Source organism: Parasteatoda tepidariorum, chromosome 3 (assembly GCF_982258835.1).
Source record: "Parasteatoda tepidariorum strain Cologne lab strain chromosome 3, Ptep-v5.0, whole genome shotgun sequence".
NCBI lineage: Eukaryota > Metazoa > Arthropoda > Arachnida > Araneae > Theridiidae > Parasteatoda > Parasteatoda tepidariorum.
This window is the reverse complement of record NC_141757.1, coordinates 11,220,168-11,238,640: the sequence shown is the minus strand read 5'-3', so window position 1 is coordinate 11,238,640 and position 18,473 is coordinate 11,220,168. Positions and strand designations below refer to the sequence as shown.

Below are 18,473 nucleotides of genomic sequence, written 5' to 3'. Positions count from 1 at the left end.
TCAACTCAACAACAGGAGACAAACAACTCATCTCAACTTGGCAGCAGGAGAGAAACAACTCAACTCAGCAACAGGAGGCAAACAACTCAACTCAACTTGGCAGCAGAATGAAAACAACTCAACTCAGCAACAGGAGGCAAACAACTCAACTTAGCAGCAGGAGGCAAGCAACTCAACTCAATTCAGCAACAGTAGGCCTTGGCCCTCTAAGGGCTGTCGCGCCACTGAATTTAGTTTTAGAATATTTTTGATTGTGATTGTAATAATTGAATTGAGTGTAATTAATAATTGATTGCAATAAATATTTATTTTGCAATATAATGTAAAAAGGAATAATTCGATTTTGCCACTTCTAAAACAAAAAACGATGGACGCATCATTTTCTAAAGACGGAGAGGGGGGGGAGCTGGTGATAGGATTGTCACGAATTTTAATTCCTCTTTCTCTCCATCGCTAGAAAGTAATACACCTATATTTTTTTAGTGATGCACCAATATTATTATGTTTTAGGTGTGACAAAAATATTTTTTTTCCTTTTTTCAGGTGGACACCTGAAAACATTTTTCCTAAAATTAATATTTTATTTTTTCTTGTTTTAAATGTTACCTGTTAATGCTTGAAAATCGTTAAAATTTTGATTGTCAATAAAACGGAGATAAATTTTGTTTTACAATCTTTAGGAAATGTAACTTGAATTGTCATCAGACATACAATTAAAAAGCAGGTGAGTAATTTCAGATATACATAAATAATAGTGATAGAAGCAAGAATAATGGAAAATATCGGAATTTTTCCTGACAAATTTAAGAAACATCCACAAGAAGCAGCCACAGTTTTAAGTTTTAATAAATATGATTTAATGTTATAAAAAATAAATTAACTATACGGAAATAGTAGTGAATATGTCATAGATAAGTTTCTTTATGTCATGGCTTTACTAAAAATATTTTTACGCCTTGTTTTCATAACAGCACGCATTTTACAGAAAATATTTGAACAAATTTAATGAAAATATTTTCAAATTTTTTTAAAGATTCTCTTATGAAGAAAATTTTATAAATCAAAAGTTGTTCAGTATAAAATATATGCAATTTTTTTTTCAAGATATTGTAAGCATTTTGAAGAATACATATTTTTTCTAAAATAGAAATAATTGAAAAACCTGGTAAAAATGACGGAAATGAAAAGAGTTATTTCTCAAACTGCGTAAAGAAAATTGTGATGCTTTTTTCTTTAAAAATATGAACACTTAATAATGTGATGATTTATATAGGGGATTATTTTTTTTAAACTTAGTTTATTAATTAAGGTATTCAAAAGAAATTGATTATTCTGAAGATATAAATATTTTATTATTCCAAATTTTTATTTAATTTACAGGAATAGTTTCTATTTGACAATTTATTTTAACCGAAATATTTATGTAATTAACTGAAATAATTGTGTGTATGTACATTTTTCTTCCTCTTTCTTTATAGAAGGACGAAGTATTTTTTTTTCGTTATTTGAATTTTTCTAGTCTTAAACGAGGATAAAATCTTCACTTAATTCAACAAGTTATTTATAAACAAGCAACTTTTAAAAATATCCATGAGCGCAAAGATTTGTTTACGAATTTGGCGACAAATTTGGAAACAAATAAAACTGCGGCGAGTGGAGGTGCCCGGGAGTCGAAATTAGGGAAAATCGAGACCAGCGATTCCCTTTTCGGAGATGCGAACGCGAATCTGATTAGCGAGTTTTTCGTAGGTATTACACCAATCAGGTTCTCATGGCATCTCCGGATTCGCAAACGTGAGTTTCTCACATGCAGTATAAATGATTCTTAAGGTCTGAAAATTTATTCTTCCATGGAAGCTATAAACTTATAATCTGTACGTAAAGAGCTTCAAAGCTCTCTGAGCGACTGCCAAGTGTACTTGTTTTTTTTTTAAATTTTTTCTACTTTCAATTTTCAATATGTTTTGGACTACAATTTGGACATTTTTTGTGAATTATAGTTTTTTGTTATTTTTCCTGTTCTCATCAAAATGCATAGCTTTTACAATCGATGAACTGAAAGCAATTAATTATGAGGTTGATATTTTACAAACCCCTTTAAAAAAAGGAGAAGTAAGCATGAATGTATTTTATCAATGGCTTTCAAAGCATTTTACTTTTATCTTTTTCGTTTTCTGAATTTATTATAAATATAAATGTTTCCTTTTTAAACTCAATGCATTAGAAATTATATTTTATTTCAATACAAATGTAACAATATATATTTTCTAATGCTAAGCTTCATATTTTGTTACATTTGAATTATTTATTTTATTATATTTGAATTAGATTTGATAGACAGTCCAGTTTTTATAGAATGAAAAAGAAGTTAGTGGATTTTTGAATGCATTACACTAGTCAGGTTTGCCAAATGCTTAAAAAAAAAGAAAAGGAGAATCTTAAAAGATTTTCACAGTTAATGGTTTTATTCTATTTTTTGAACTACAATTGTGTAATATTAAATTTAAATTAATGAAGTTGAATTTTTTTACCTCATGTAGGAAAATTTTGAAAGAAAAAAAAATTCAGGTAGAATTTTTACTATAATAAATAGTTTTGACTGATTGTTTGCAATCTTGCAGTAACATTGGAATTTGTAAAGTTAACAGGGCAAATTGATTCAGAAAATTAAGCTTTTAGGATTCACAATTAAATGAAATGTAGAGTTGGAAGCCAAAAAGCTTCAAAAATGTTAATAGGATATAAAAGATAAAAATTTTTTAAAAAGTCCTCATATACAATCGACCTTATTTAACTGTGTAATCCTTTTAAAAATTGTCCCGCAGTAGACTGATCGTAACGGCATGGTTTCCAGTAGAACACCGAAGTCAAGCTACTGTCTGAAAGCTGGTGGGTGACCACTTTGATCTGCCTGCGTAGGGACCAAGGGTGTCTGATATTGGTCCTCGTTGAACTGTTCTAATGTAAAGTCATTAATTTCACACATATGTCGTCAAACAACAAAAGGAGGGGAGCCATCCCTTCTGCAGAGGATCAAAAATTGCTATGGCATGTCTTTGGATCTTTCTCAGAGATGTTTCCTAGATTGTCGCCAATAGCCCATTCTGCATCTCTAGTGCGGCGTAAATAAATTACCTACCTACCTTTTATAAATCTATAAGTGATGACATTTATATTTTTATAAGAATAGCCCATTCTGCATCTCTAGTGCGACATAAATAAATTGCCTACCTACCTTTTATAAATCTATAAGTGATGACATTTATATTTTTATAAGAATAGCCCATTCTGCATCTCTAGTGCGACATAAATAAATTACCTCCCTACCTTTTATAAATCTATAAGTGATAACATTTATATTTTTATAAGAGTAGCCCATTCTGCATCTCTAGTGCGACGTAAATAAATTACCTACCTACCTTTTATTACCTACCTACCTTTTAATTACCTACCTTTACCTATAAGTGATGACATTTATATTCTTTTAAGAATAACTTTTTAAGAAATGTAAATTATATTAAATTAAAATAACAATTTTATAAAATGTAAGCAATATCTAGCCAATTATAAATATGTGTGAAATAGAACTTATATTAAATCAAATAATAATAATAATTAAATAAAAAAATTTAAACAATGTACAAACAATTATATTAAATAAAATATTAAATAATGTGTGATAAAATGGTAGAATAAAATTATGTGTAAAACAAAACTTTTGGTGACCCCATTATTTTATCCATTGCACAATAAAATAAACTAGGCAGATCTCTTATTGTAACAATACCATATATGGCAGTACTTTTACTTTCGTTACTTGTACCGCCGGAACAAGTAAAAAGTACGTACTTTTACTTGTACTTCGTTACTTTTTAAATTTAGTACTTTTACTTGTACTTTCGTTACTTTTTTAGGGAAAAAGTACAAGTATTTGTAACGGAAATATCGAACGAAATCGTTACTTTTTTTCTAAAACTCGGTAAGCTTTCTAAAAAAAAAAAAATATTAAATTGAAAAAAAATGCTTATGTTTTTTTTTAATTAATAAAATTAATGTGCAATATACATGCATTCACAGCTAACTTCGTGTTTAAATACCTTCTGTTTCAACTTATACTGCACATTCAATTATTTTTTACTAGCTCAAAGATCACAAAGCTATCTGAAACCCTGTGTTTGCTTTGCTTACGTTTGTGCTTTTGAAACGCGTCTCTAAAGAGTAAAACAATCTTAAATCAATGGTAATTTAAATAAATAAAAATAATAAACTAAAAATTAAAATCAATAGATAAAATTTCTTTTTCGTGCAAATCCATAAAAAGTTTGAAATTAAAACTATATTTGATTTTAAAATTATATTATACGATTATATTATAAAATTATATTATAATATTCTTTCGAATTTAAAAATAAATTTAAATCCATAACTTTCAAAATTAAAAATAATTAAATAAATGACAACAATTTGGCAAAAACTTTAAGGAGCATAAGAATATTATTCAATAAAATTTTAGGTTACTTTGAATTTTCGATTTCCTAGAAATGTACTTTTAAATTGTTACTTTTTTTGCTTAGTACTTGTACTTTTACTTGTACTTTTTACTCGTTACTTTTTAAAATATGAACTTTTTACTTTTTACTCGTTACTCTTTTTAAAAATACTTGTACTTTTACTCGTTACTTTTTAAAAGTAACGTTGCCATATATGAACAATACCTAAAGATTTAGATCAGTAATTATATTATTATTTTGTCATTAATTTAATGAAATCAAATTAGAAAAAGTTAACTACATTTATTTTCTTTTATAAATGTATTTTGAAACATTCAGGTAGACGGTAACCAAAATTAATAGTTTAAAATTTAAAATTGTTTTTACTACAAAACAAATGTTTGTAGCAATTGCTTTAAATGCAGGGTTATTTTTAAATATGAATCCAGTTTAATTAATTTGTATTTATTGAAGTATAAATTACTTTGGCTTCTACATTCCAAAAGAAAGAGAAAAGTTAAGTGTTTTTTAGCAATATGTTATAAGTATAAGTTTTCAACGTGTTCAATGTTCATGTCCCCTTTAGCTGCAGGCAAACAACTAAACGGTGACTGATTTTGTCCCACATAGGAAAAATCATCCCTTGTGATACTGAGTACATTGTAGTAACGCTATGAGTTAAGATATTTGCTGTAGAAATCATGTGTTGGGGATTATTTTTCCAAATTGTTGCCAAGGCGAACATTGATGTTAAAGAAGAATAAAAAATAAAATGTTGATTTGAAACTTCTGGAATGGTTTGCAGCCTAACCAGTGTTTCACTAACAAGTAGTGCATAATTAGGTATAGAAATTTAGAATGTGTGAGCTGCACTATTGCTCTATTTGCTAAGCTTATTAGGAAATATGGCATTGTTTTGTAATATAAATTGTAATACTATGTGTAAAAGAAGTTGTTTGTTTAATTTGTTTTAAGAGTGATTTGTTTGCTCAGGATTCTACTTTTCCTGCATTACAATTAACTTCCATCTTTGGTCAAGAATATCAATGTATGCTTCCACATATTGAAGAAGAAGAATTATCTGAAAAAGTAATTTACAGTGAAAAAAGTACTGACATTAAAGAACTTTTAAAGCCAATGCATGCAGGCAACTGTTTATTAAAAGTAAGTTATTAAACAATTTTATAAAAACTTCATTAACTATTTATTTTTAAATATAATTTTTATGTTTAATTTCCATTTACAGCATTTTTAAGATAGTGTGAAAGGGTTGGGCAAAACGAATCATCAAAGTTTTTTGAATCAATGGAATAAATTCAAATCACTTACAGATTCAAATTAGTTACTGATTCAAATCACTAAATGATTTGAATAAAGGGATTCGAATCTTGCGATTGCGATCACTATTTAGATTGGGGATATGAAGCAAGGGATGCAAATCCCTGATTCGAATCTTGTGAGTCGGATCACTTTTCGATTTAAGTGATTCATATCACTATTCGAATCATGCCATTTGGATCAATGATTCGAATCAAGTGATTCAATTATTGATTCAAATCATGTGATTCGAATAACTGATTCTTTTGAAGTGATCCAGGTCACTGATTCGAATCTGCGACTCGTATCACTTTAATTCAAGTGATTTAGACCAATGATTTAAATAATGTGTTTCGGATCACTGATTCGAATCAAGTGATTCAGATCATTGATTCTCATAAAGGGATTTGAATCATGCATGTTTGGATCATTGATTCTCATGAAGGGATTCAAATTATGCTTTTTAGAGCGCTATTCAAATCAAGTGATTCTGATTAGGGATCCAAATCAAGTGTACAAATCAAATTCAAATCATGCCATTGATTTGAATCAAATAATTCAAATCACGTGATTATAATAATTGATTGTTATGGAATGAATTAAATCAATGATTCAAATCATGTGATTCAGATCTCTATTCGTATCAAGTGATTCGGATCAATGATTCGACTAAAGTCATTCGGATTATCATAAAAAGATTTGAATCATGAATTTTTGGATCATTGATTCTCATGAAGGTATTCATATCATACGTTTGGGAGCACTATTAAATTCAAGCAGTTCAGATCAGTGATTTGAATCAAATGATACAAATCACTGATTTGAATCATGTGATTCCAATCACTTTTCGAGTCAAGTGATTCAGATCAGTGATTTGAATCATGCCTTTTGATCAATGATTCGAATCATATGATTTGTAACAACAATCTGATGTACTTGATTTGAATAGCTCCATTCGAATGGCTTCATTCGAATTGATGATGCAGATCACTGATCGGAATCATGTGATTTGGATCAATATTCAATTAAATAAAGTGATTCAAAAGAATTAGGTGTTACAAGAAATTTTTAATTGTGTATGACATAACATTACTGCGAAACAAAACTAACTTAAATTTAAGAATTGATTATTCAATGCCTCACTATATAGCTCGCTTTAAATAATAATAACTCCGTAGTGATAATAATAATTAAAAAAATTTAGTTTTCAACTATTGTTGCAGCTAAGGATTAATCTATGTTATTTTATTTTCAGGCTAAAGATTGGTGGACTTATGAGCTATGTTTTGGGCAGCATATAAAGCAGTTTCATATTGAAGGTGTCTGCCGTATTTTTACATTTGTATTTTCCTTTTATATTGTTTGGCACATTAAGTTCAGTGATGAGTAACTACAAGTATTGATTTATTTAACAATGTTAAGCTATATCTACAGTCAAATGAGATTGAAGCATTTATAATTTTTTATTTAAAGCTAACAATGGAATTTCAGCAAAAAATATAATTGTTAATTAACATATTTAAAATAACAAATACATTGTTAATTCATGATTTTTTTATTCATTTAGGGAAGATACCATATTGTAAGATTTTGTAATTAAATGTATAGGAATTACACTCGAGTACCCACCGTTTAGGAATTATATTTGTGAACTTTAAAAGCTAGTAACTGGTTTAATGACACGATTGCCACAGGCTACTAAAATGCAACTGTTTTCGGCAGGGTTTGTTGATTTAAATCAGCTTGATTTAAATCATGATTTAAATCAAATGATTTTTTTTAAAAAATCATTGATTTAAATCAACTGATTTTTTTAATATATATATTGATTTTAAAAGTTAAAAAACAGTGTTTCAATTATTGATATTTTTATTATTTTCTTTTCTTAGTTTTAAAATTTATTTTAAATAAATTGCTACATTAATTCATTTTAGTTAACGAAATTACTTTCTTGATGTGTGTTAAATTCCAACACATTTGAAATTACATTTTTAAAAATCTATTAATTCTTGTGATTGAAAGTAGAGATTAAAGTAAACATTTAATGCTGTCTTAATATAGACTTGCATAGCTGTAGAAAGTAATTAATAAACATGATTTTTTTTCAACAAAAAAAATGCAAATAATGTTAATTAAAATTGTACCTTTTGATTGAAAAAGCAGAAAATTGAAATCTACATTATATTTTATTGATGTAGGATTGAAAATAAATATTTTAATATAAAAATTTATAGCTTAAATATTTATTTATTTTTTGATGAATGACTGCATTTATAAACACAATCTGTTACATTTATTTTGTTATTTTAAAAAGCAAGAGGAAGGAAAAGAAATCACAATTTTAAATTAAAATTATGGTTTGCTGATTGAAACTTTGCTTTAATAGTTAAAGTACAGGGGTCTGTCCAAGCCAAATTTACTACCGTTTAGCGATATCTTCACAAATTCAACTTTAGGAAAAACTGTAGAATAATTTCACAAAATATTTTTTCTTAAAATTTTTTTTTTGTGTTGATTCTTTAATATAATTTTTTATTTTTACAAATTGTGGCAAAATTTTCACAAAATAGGTGCCTCTCAGAAAAACCTAAACAGACCCTTGAAGTACTCTTTAAATTCTCTATTTCTTCTAGTCTTTAAATTTCAATCATGCATTTGTTTCAAAATGGTTGCCATGCATTTAAAGCTATGTATTATAACGAAAAATTATTTTAGTAAGTTAGAGCTCCTAAAATATTGTTATAATATAGTTTTAATGTTAATTTAATTTTGACTAAACATTTATAAAGTATTTTTAATCATAAATTAAATTTCTTACAGTGTATTTGAATAAAAAAAAATCTGATTTAAATAAAAAAAAAATGAGATTTAAATAAAAAAAATCACGAACCCTGGTTTTCGGCAATAGGCAACATTTTTTTGCCTGAAAAGGCGAAAAAAAATCAACTATTTTCAGGAAAAGAAAACCGTTGGGAGACTTTTCTGTACTAGTGATGTTTTTTTAGCATAAATTGAGTTGAAAACCTGTGACCTGCGGGAGCTGCTGAACACACTGAATTATTTTTTTTATTAAAAAAAAAAAAATGTGGAAGATTTTGAATTGCAAATTTGAGTCATCCCTTTTTATTTTGCTCAATTTGCACTGATTCCATTGTATGATTTCATTTCTTGATCGCCTTTTCCATTGCTCCAAAATTCTGCATGATTTTAAAAAAAAACAATTTTTAATAGGACATTACGATGCATGAATTTCGAATTAGAGTAATCACTTTTCTCAATATATGTATATATACTATGTAAATTATTGATAAAAGGGAAAAAATTTTCTGAAATGTATTTTTTTAATAAATTCTAGTTATTAAAAGAATGTAATTTTCTGCAATGTATTCTAATTTTTTAGATGAAAAGTTAGTGTTAGAACATTAATGTTTGTATAAAAATTATCTTATTTGCCCCCAACTTGACTAAATGGATCATGGTATATGACAATTAAGTCATTTAATAAAATTTAGTTATATTTTTGACGATTTTTTGTTCTTATTTAGGCAACTATTTTCATAGTTTTGAAATTAAAATATTTTTAAAAAAAAATAAAACTTGCTGTTGCAAATATAACATTTTTAATTTTTAAAAAAGATTTTAAACTAATGATAGTTATTAAAAATTAGAATGAGAGTAAGTAACACCATGACTTTTAAAAAAAAACTATTAGAACTGCTTGATTTTTTTAAAATCTGAATTATATGCTTTTAAAGTCTTCAAAGATGACATTCCTTTTTAAGAGAACTGCCCAAAACTAAATATTCTTATAAAACAAATAATATTCTAATTAAATTAATGAATGATATTCTAATAAAAATAACCCTAAAGTATAAAATTTCCATTCGACCATTTAGTCACTGGTCCATTTACATGCTTCTGTTAAATTTGTTTCGAAAAGAATTAATACAGATATTTTAAATGAAAAATTACAATACAAAGAATCTGTAATGTTCACAAGTGTTATGAAATAGGCTATTTTGTGGCAAGCACACAAAGCATAATATGGAACCAAAAAGAAAAAAAAATTAAAACAGCATATCCTTCATTTACATTGCTTGTTGGCCCGGAGGATCACCGATAGTTTTGGACTAATGGACCACTCTAAAGTTCAAGCCTAGTTTCAATGAACACATAATAATAAAAGTGCTAAAAAGTAGGCAAGTATTGTTCCTTTTTAATGTATAGTGCACACAATAAAAAAAAACCCCGACCACCCTGAATAACTTTTGATCTAATGGTCGGATTTTCACGTTCTAGGATACGATCTTAATTAAAATTAACATTAAGGGATCTAAACTTTGGAGTGCTCCCCTGACCAAACTATTGGGACCACAATTCCCAGATTGCAGCTACCCCCTATATTTTGGGAGTCAAAAATCCGAGCTCGTTGAATTAAAGGTATGTTTATTCACAGACAGTATGTTTTTCTCGTGTCCGATTTTGAAACTTAAAATATCGGCTGCACTTATTAATTAGCATATTTTAAGTCACCCTCTCGAGCCATAACGATTGAATTGCGGAACGTAAAAATCTGATCATTAGATCAAAAGTTATTCAAGGTGGTCAGGTGCGCACTGAACGAGTACTTTTGAATATTTTTTATAATACAGTTTATTTTTATAACATTCGTATGAAATTTTTTTGAAATATTTTTGTTTTTTGTTAGATGGTCAAATTATTGGTCAAGTTCTAACTTTAGGATTATATGAATCTGATTATGACTGGAACAATGAAACTGATGAGGTATTGATATTTGTGATGATCTTAGTTGTTTTATTGATTTCAAAGAATTTCCACCTTTGTACCTGCTATTATTATTTTTTTTAGGAAAAATTCAAACATACAAAGCAGCGATATCATTCACAATACTATGTTAATGGAACAAAGTGTGATTTAACTGGTCAACCTCGTACTGCTGAAATCAGAGTAATAAATTGTTTTATTTTGTATTTTATTGTATTTAATATAGAGGCTCATTTATTAAATACGTTATTAATTAAGTTAGATTAAATGAAAAAGTAAAGTTTAATCCACAAAAGGTATTTACATTAGTTTGGCTTGAGAGGAACCTTTAGTTTTTGCAATTTAAGAATTTTCAAAACATTGTTTTTTTGTATTAATATTAATTTTAAAAACATTCTTTAATTCCTACATCTCAGTAAGCCCAGATAGCAAAATAAGGTTTATTTTCACTCAACAAAAACCTTTTAATGTAAACCTAAAAAGGTTTGTAATACGGTTTATGTGTAAATATTCTAACTTTAAAACCAGATCTATGAACCTTGGAAAACAACATTCTATGTAAAAACCTTAAATCAAGGTTGACTTCGGGTTTTCAAGCGTGAAGAAATTCTTTAATAAAGCTCTCAAGGTGAAAATAATCTTAAATCTGGGTAGTTATAAGGTTTCTTTTCGCAAAGTCTTGTATGCTCAGCTGAAATCCACCTTGTCATGAAATTTTAAAGGTCAATGCAATTTGATCCTATCGCTAGTGTGACGTCAGCGAAAACGTCATTATAGACCTAAGTAACAATACTTTTTAAAAAAGCTTAAAAAAAAAAGCTTTAAAAAATAATTTTTAATCCTTTTAGGATAAAAGGTTTGAAACTGCAATATTTTTGTTCTATTTAAAAAAGGTTTTTAGCGCTAAAATTTTAGTGACAATGAAACGAAAATTCCGATGCAGTTACCCTAATGTTACATGCTTTCTGGGAAGTAGACAGTTTAAAAATGGAATTTCTAGCTTAACAGTACATCTTTATATTCTGTCTCATTGTTGACGCAAAATCATGTATTTTGCTCTTTTTTTTCCTAAATATAATTACTTAAACATTTCTCAGAATTCTAGAAAAAATGGTTTTTGAATAGAAAAAAAAAGTATATATTTTTTTGTGAAAAAGAATAAATTTAGCTAAATTGTACTTTTAATATATTTGCATAAAATTTGGAAATGAATTAATCATGCATTTTTCATTAAAAGCTTGAATATTATAAAAAGAAGTTATTATTTGCTTATTAAATACTTATTATTTTTATATGGATCTTACCTAATAATTAAATTTTAAAAATTAATTTTTTATTCTTATTTTGCTTGATATTACTTTTTAGATATTTTGCGAAGAAGATTCAGGAGACTACATTCATCGTGTCGATGAACCTGGAACTTGTAACTATGTTATAACTGTTCATACTTCACGTGTCTGCTCTCATCCACAGTTGAAGCCTTTGCCATCTAAAAAAGCTCATACTATTCCGTGTTATCCTTTATTGAGTGAAGAACAATATGCTAGTTACTTAGAAAAGTTAAATGGTATGTAACAACTTAAATGACACTTTAAAAATTTGCATTTCAAGATTAGAGCAAATTAATGACCAGATTTTAAGAATTTTTATTTTCAAAACTATATGTGGAGAGAGTTGACAGCGACCATGTCAATCTTCATTTGTGAAAAAGTACCCCATAGTAGAATCGAGTTAACATGTCTTATATACTAGGGAATCGGAATTGTATTTTTGTAGTGGTAGATTAACTACACTCTAACCTATTTCTAAAAACAGGTACTTAAACTTAAACAAAATGCAGTAAAAGATTGGTATAATGAGTATGGCATAGTGTGAGAAGTCGGCTGTTAGAATAAAAGTTACTGTTGAAATGCTGACTTTAAAAATACAACATTTTTAAATGTTTATTCTGACTGTTCATTTCTACCCTTGTTTAGCACTTTAACTTCTTCATATAAAACATATGAAATGTGTTATTTTAATCTCTATTAAAATAATTACCAATTTAATAACTTTTTTTTTTAAAAAAAAAAAAGAAAGAAGGAGTAAGCTTTTATTTATATCCCCGTGGCAGAATCGCAGTGACACGGCGACATTGTCGCAGAAAGTTACACAGTTCTTGCAGAAAGATTTTTCTTTCGGAAAGTAAAAAAAAAAAAAAAAATTCTTTTCTACAGAAATTTGCATGTACTGTTTGAATCATGCATTTAGATAATAACTTTTTGACGCGTTCAATTTACGTTGATAGTATCGTAAATCTATGTAACGTTTCGATTGTATTTTCGGCAGTTATTGATATTGACTTCTACTTGGTTTAAAATTTCTCAATATATTCCAAACAAAAATGAAAATTCGAATCATGCATTTGAGTATTTGCTTTGTAAGGCAATGATTCTATTGAATTTTTTGCAGTTATTGCTATTGATTTCTCCATAGTTTTTAAACTCGATATTTTTTATGCGATATTACAATTATTTATTGTGCGTTTGTGTAACACCTTTTTGAAGAGTCCAATTTGCGTGATTTTGTCGTCGATCTCTTTTTTTGACCACAGATTTCATGATTTTTAATTACTTTTTTTATTGTGATGATTATTTATAAAATGTGAAGAAGGAACTAATTTGTACGTTACCCCCCTCCCTTCCTCAACAGAATGTGAGAATGTCATCCGTAATATTAGAATAAAGATTATTTCATGTTAAATTTAAAAAAATTATAGTTTTATTTTGTAAACACAGCTAATTAGTTTAATTTAACTAGCTTAATTTAATAAATAATAAGTACTATCAATTATTTATAAAATTAAACTAGTAATTATAAATAGTTAGTAGTTATTATTAATTAAATTAGTAACATATATGTTTGTTATTAAAAGTATCTTACAGAAAGATATTAGTGCTACACAGTTTTGTCCCAGATAGCTCTAAAAAATTCTGCTACAAAGTTTGTATGTATGTTTTTGGGATAAGCTATCCTAAAATGGTGTATAATGAACAAAATCTGCCTTGTTATCTCTTTAAAATCTGTCAAAGATTTCAAACAAAATGTCTACAAAGTAAAGTGTGTGTTTTGTAAATGTTTTAATAAGATGAGGTTTCACTGGATGTCTTTATTTACGCAGTTATCTATTCTCTTTTTGCACATGAAAAGATGTTAGCTGACTAAAATAGAAGTAAATTTCTTAGTAACCAACGGGAGCGCTTGCTAAAACATATGAAACGTGTTGTTGTAATGTCTAATAAAATTACTAATTTAATTACCTTTTTTTAAGAAATGAAACCTATTTTTTTAAAAAAAGAAAGAAAGATTTCGAACAAAATGACTACAAAGTACCCTAGCTTATCAATTTAACTTCTTCATATAAAACATATGAAACATGTTATTTTAATGTCAATTAAAATCATTACTAATTTAATTACCTTTTTCTTAAAAAATGAAACCTATTTAAAAAAAAAAAAGAGTAAGCTTTTATATATATCTATGTTTTTGGGATAAGCTATCTTAAAATGGTGTATAATGAAAAAAATCTGCGTTTGATTCTCTTTAAACTCTGCCAAAGATTTGAAATGAAATGTCTACAAAGTAAAGTGTGTGTTTTGTAAAAGTGTGAAGTTTCACCGGGTGTATGTATTTAAGCAGATATCTATTCTTTTTTTTGCAGACGAAAAGGTGTTAGCTGACCAGAAAAGAAGTCAATTTCTTAATAACCAGCAGGAACGCCTGCAGGAAATGAAAAATGAAAATTCTCAGCAAAGTGAGAAAGATAGTAGCCAGAAATATGAAGACCTTTACAAAAATTTTATTGAAGACTCATCTGGTTCATTCATAGATGATATTTCAGTTAATAAGCTTGAAAAAAGCGAAGGTATCTATTTAGATGTTTTTAATGGTGCTTCCTTCTATGTCAATTGCCTTTTTTATGCAACTGTCATCAAAGGAATGCAACTGTTTTATGAGGGTTGGAACTTGAGTGTCATAAAATGTAAAATTATAAAATAAAATACATCATGTTTAACAATTTTCTTAAAAATGTAAATTGATTTGTATTTCTTAAGTAAATTTCGCCAAATGGTTATGCTTTAAAAACAAAATGCAGTTGGGAAAGAATTCACAACTGTCCTCATCAAACTTTCTAATTTAATTTTCTACTGCTTCAAGCTACGGGTATTTTTAGTCTTAACTAATTTTCTGTAACTCTTAACAAAAACTTTTTTTTTGTGGTCTTGAATTAAATACAGCGTGTTTAATACGAAAGGAGAGCATAATTTTTTTATCTTTCTGATTTTTATCAAAAAAATCTATCAAAATCTCGGAATTATATTTGTTTTAAAATATAAAATTAAAAAAAAAAAGCAATTTGAATTTTTTTTACCATTCATATTCAAAAATTTATCAATAATGAATTTTGTAAACTAAAGAAATTTAAATGATGACTTATTGTTTCTCTTAGATATAATTTTTTTTTTTCTGCTAGGAAAACTTAATTAATGTGTAAGAACTAGTATAACTTTCTCACATTTTGAGGGAACCAAAGACAACATGACTAAAATCAGAGCATAAAAATAAAAGATTTATTTTCCAGAAAAAAGTACAGTCACAAAACTGCGTGATTAACTTAAAATAAATTAAAATACAAAAGTGTATAGCACACTGAGTAGTAGTAAATACTTTGTGATTTCATAGAGTTTATATATGCTGGGAGAAGTGCACGATAACAAAAATGACATCTGTATCTTGCAGTCGGTTACAGCCAATTTTCAAAAGCAGAAAGAAAATCAGGATGTGCTTAATGACAGGTTGCAAGTTCGGTATTACCTTCGATCTAGTATACTCCCGTACAAATGTATTTAAATGCTCATCTCAATTATTTTTATAAAAATTTAATTTTTTTTCTAAAATTTTTGTATAAGCTTAACTGTAGTTGAGTTTCCTTAAAAAGTTCATTCTTATTGGTCAATTTTGCCTACGTTAATATAGCCGGGGCCTTTATGCTTTAATCTGGTGTGCTCACAAGCTTAGAAAACAATTTAGTGTGCAATTCTAATCCTTCAATTTTAAACTTTCTTCCTACAGGACAAGAGCATTAGACAAGAACCAGGAGTCTGTCTAGGTTTTTTTTAAGAGGTACCTATTGTGTGAAAATTTAGACATAATTTTTGAAAATTAAAAATTGTATCTAAAAATCAACACAAAAATTTGGTAAAGTAAGAAAATATTTTCAAAAATTGTCACTACAAATCAAAATCATTTATGACTGGTAAATTTCTATATATTTCCCCCCTTATATTCAAAAAACAATTTTGCTAATGTAAATTTTGGGCTAAAAATTGTATCTAAATTACAAAATCCATAGAAATCATTGTCCATAGTTAAAATTCAATTTGAATTTTATAAAAACATGCATTTCAACAGTACTAGTACTGAAAGTTATTTTAATTATGAGAAAATTTTTGAGTGGGTCATACAGAATAAAGGTTCACAGAAAAAAATATGGTTTTTATGAAAATAAAGGTCTGTTAGAATAAATTAACAATGGTGTTTAAGATAATGGTCCAATTTTGACTTCCTGAGAAGTTCATAGAGCGAGAGTCTCACCGTTTCATTTAAAAAAACTCAGCAAAAAAAGGCTCACTTTAATATGGTGTAAGCGACCGGTTATTCTTACCACATTACACTATCTGACTGAACAGCTACCTTTTCGTAAAAAACAGCTTGCAGAAAAGCTCCTCTTTTCCGTAGATTGGAATGAGAACAGCGTCTGCTTGAGAACTTGCTTTATTATTTGTGAAAGTAACGTTTTTCCCTAAGTTGAACTTGTGAAAGTAACGTTAAACGATAGTAAATTTTCCCTGGACAGACCCCTGAGAACATATCAACACTTTAGTCTAGAACATATGAAGCAATGGCTATTAAATTTAAAAAATAAATTTTAAAAAAATAAATTTTTAAAAAATATCAGTGTAAGGCATGAGCAAAATTTGACAATTCTGTTTATGACCAATGTTCTAACATTTTATTGGCCACTTTTTCAAAAAACCTTTAAACAATTTAAATTTTTTTAAATATTTTTAATGTAAAGTATTTCTTCTGTGGAATTTCTCAAAATATGGTAAATGATGCCCATTTTTGAAATAAAGAAAAATTTTTAAGTGATGTCAGGAAATAAATGATTTTCTGAGTGTTATAAAACATTCATTATAGATCCATATTTATTTTAAAAAAACAATAACAATAAAATAGACATAGGCGCATTTTTGATAAGAAAAGTGGTGATTGGCAGGCAATTTTCTAATAGTTATTTGTTATATTTAGTTTGCCTTATAGTGTAAGAAAAATGAGCATTGGCACTTTTCCTTAATGGCACTTTTTCTTTGGCACTTTTCCTTCCAGTGATGTGAATACAATGATTTTTCAAACCTTCAAAAGAAAGGCAACAATTCTTTCTCTATAGAAAAAGTAGCTTGAAATTGAAAGTTTTTGTTGCTACAACCTTGTTATTTTGTAATCTTGCCGCCTAGGCTATATCTCTGGGTCTTTGTCTGATTGAAAATGTTAAAAAGCTATTAATAAATTACTTTATTACATAGTGAATCTTGCAAAACACGATCGATTGCTCACAAAAAATATTAACTTCTTAGAGTCATAAATATTTCGAACTGAAAAAAATATATATATGCAATGAGCGCAAAATTTATCTTTAATTGTTTTGCCCCAGTCCTGTTTAACAGTCAATTCATTCTTTGTTAAATCATTTGTTTCTTCTATTAAAATTGCTGATATTTGTCAAATTAGAGCAATCTCAAGGAAATGAAGATAAAACAGAGGAGCAAGTTGAGTTATTATTATTCCAAGAATATGATAAAGGTACATTCTCATTGTATTTTTAACTGCTTAATAAATTTTTTTCATATTAAGTTTAAATTTTTTTGAGCTCTTTATGTTTTCAATTATTAAATTTTTTTTTATTGGATTAGTAAAAAAAATAATAATAATATGCATGTGTATGTATAGTACAAAAGCAAAACCCCATAGAATCGCATAAAGAAAATATAAATAGGGGTAAAAAATTATATAATGAATAGTAAAATCTGTGCATGCACTTGCCTATACTTCTGTTAATGATACTTCTTTGTTGATAATTATACTTTGCATTTGCTCTATCAAAGCTTAGCTGTGCTTAATAATTCTTTACTAATAATTCTTACTAATAGTTCTTTGTTAAGTATACCTTGTTAAGTAACCTAAGTATGCCTATACCTTTATTAAGTGTACCTTTGTTAAGTATACCTTTGTTAAGTATAACCATTGTTAAGTATGCCTACCTGATTTATACATTAAATAAAAGAGTTGATGTAGATTTAATGTAAATGCCATCTCCTTTTTTTATTTTTTGGTGCATGAATAATTAGTGCATTAATGTTGTCATTAATATATACAGTATACTCTCGATATCTCGAAAACTTTATAAGTTGAGAAAATATTTTTCTCCTAGGTATTATATATCCACCTAATGCTAATTTTAATGCCTATGTCAATATATACAGCTTATACTGTATCTAATATATGTAGTATAATCTCGAAAACCTTGTTAAGTTGAAAAAATATTTTTCTCCTAGATATTATATATCCACGTAATGTTAATTTTAATGCCTTTGTCATTTATACAGAGTATACTGTATCTAATATATACAGTATACTCTCGATAACTCGAAAACCTTGTTAAGTTGAAAAAATATTTTTCTCCTAGGTATTGTATATTCACCTAATGCTCATTTTAATGCCTATGTCATATATACAGAGTATACTGTGTCTAATATATACAATATACTCTTGATATCTCAA

At 27.4% G+C, this 18,473-nt stretch overlaps 1 protein-coding gene across 2 annotated transcripts in view; it reads left to right on the top strand.

The window, feature by feature from the left end:
• The first annotated feature begins 1,866 nt into the window (after nucleotides 1-1,866).
• Nucleotides 1,867-18,473, top strand: part of LOC107442478 (uncharacterized) — a 31,715-nt gene continuing 15,108 nt past the window's right edge. Inside the window, exons 1-8 of one of the 2 annotated variants that reach the window (XM_043053830.3) lie at nucleotides 1,872-2,112; nucleotides 5,484-5,654; nucleotides 7,063-7,126; nucleotides 10,516-10,592; nucleotides 10,677-10,775; nucleotides 11,958-12,159; nucleotides 14,293-14,496; nucleotides 17,424-17,495. In XM_043053830.3, the coding sequence (XP_042909764.2) occupies nucleotides 1,960-2,112; nucleotides 5,484-5,654; nucleotides 7,063-7,126; nucleotides 10,516-10,592; nucleotides 10,677-10,775; nucleotides 11,958-12,159; nucleotides 14,293-14,496; nucleotides 17,424-17,495 (1,042 nt within the window). In that variant the 5' untranslated portion in view covers nucleotides 1,872-1,959. Of the gene's footprint in view, nucleotides 2,113-5,483; nucleotides 5,655-7,062; nucleotides 7,127-10,515; nucleotides 10,593-10,676; nucleotides 10,776-11,957; nucleotides 12,160-14,292; nucleotides 14,497-17,423; nucleotides 17,496-18,473 lie in introns of both variants that reach the window. The other variant, XM_043053833.3, reaches the window with a different exon arrangement.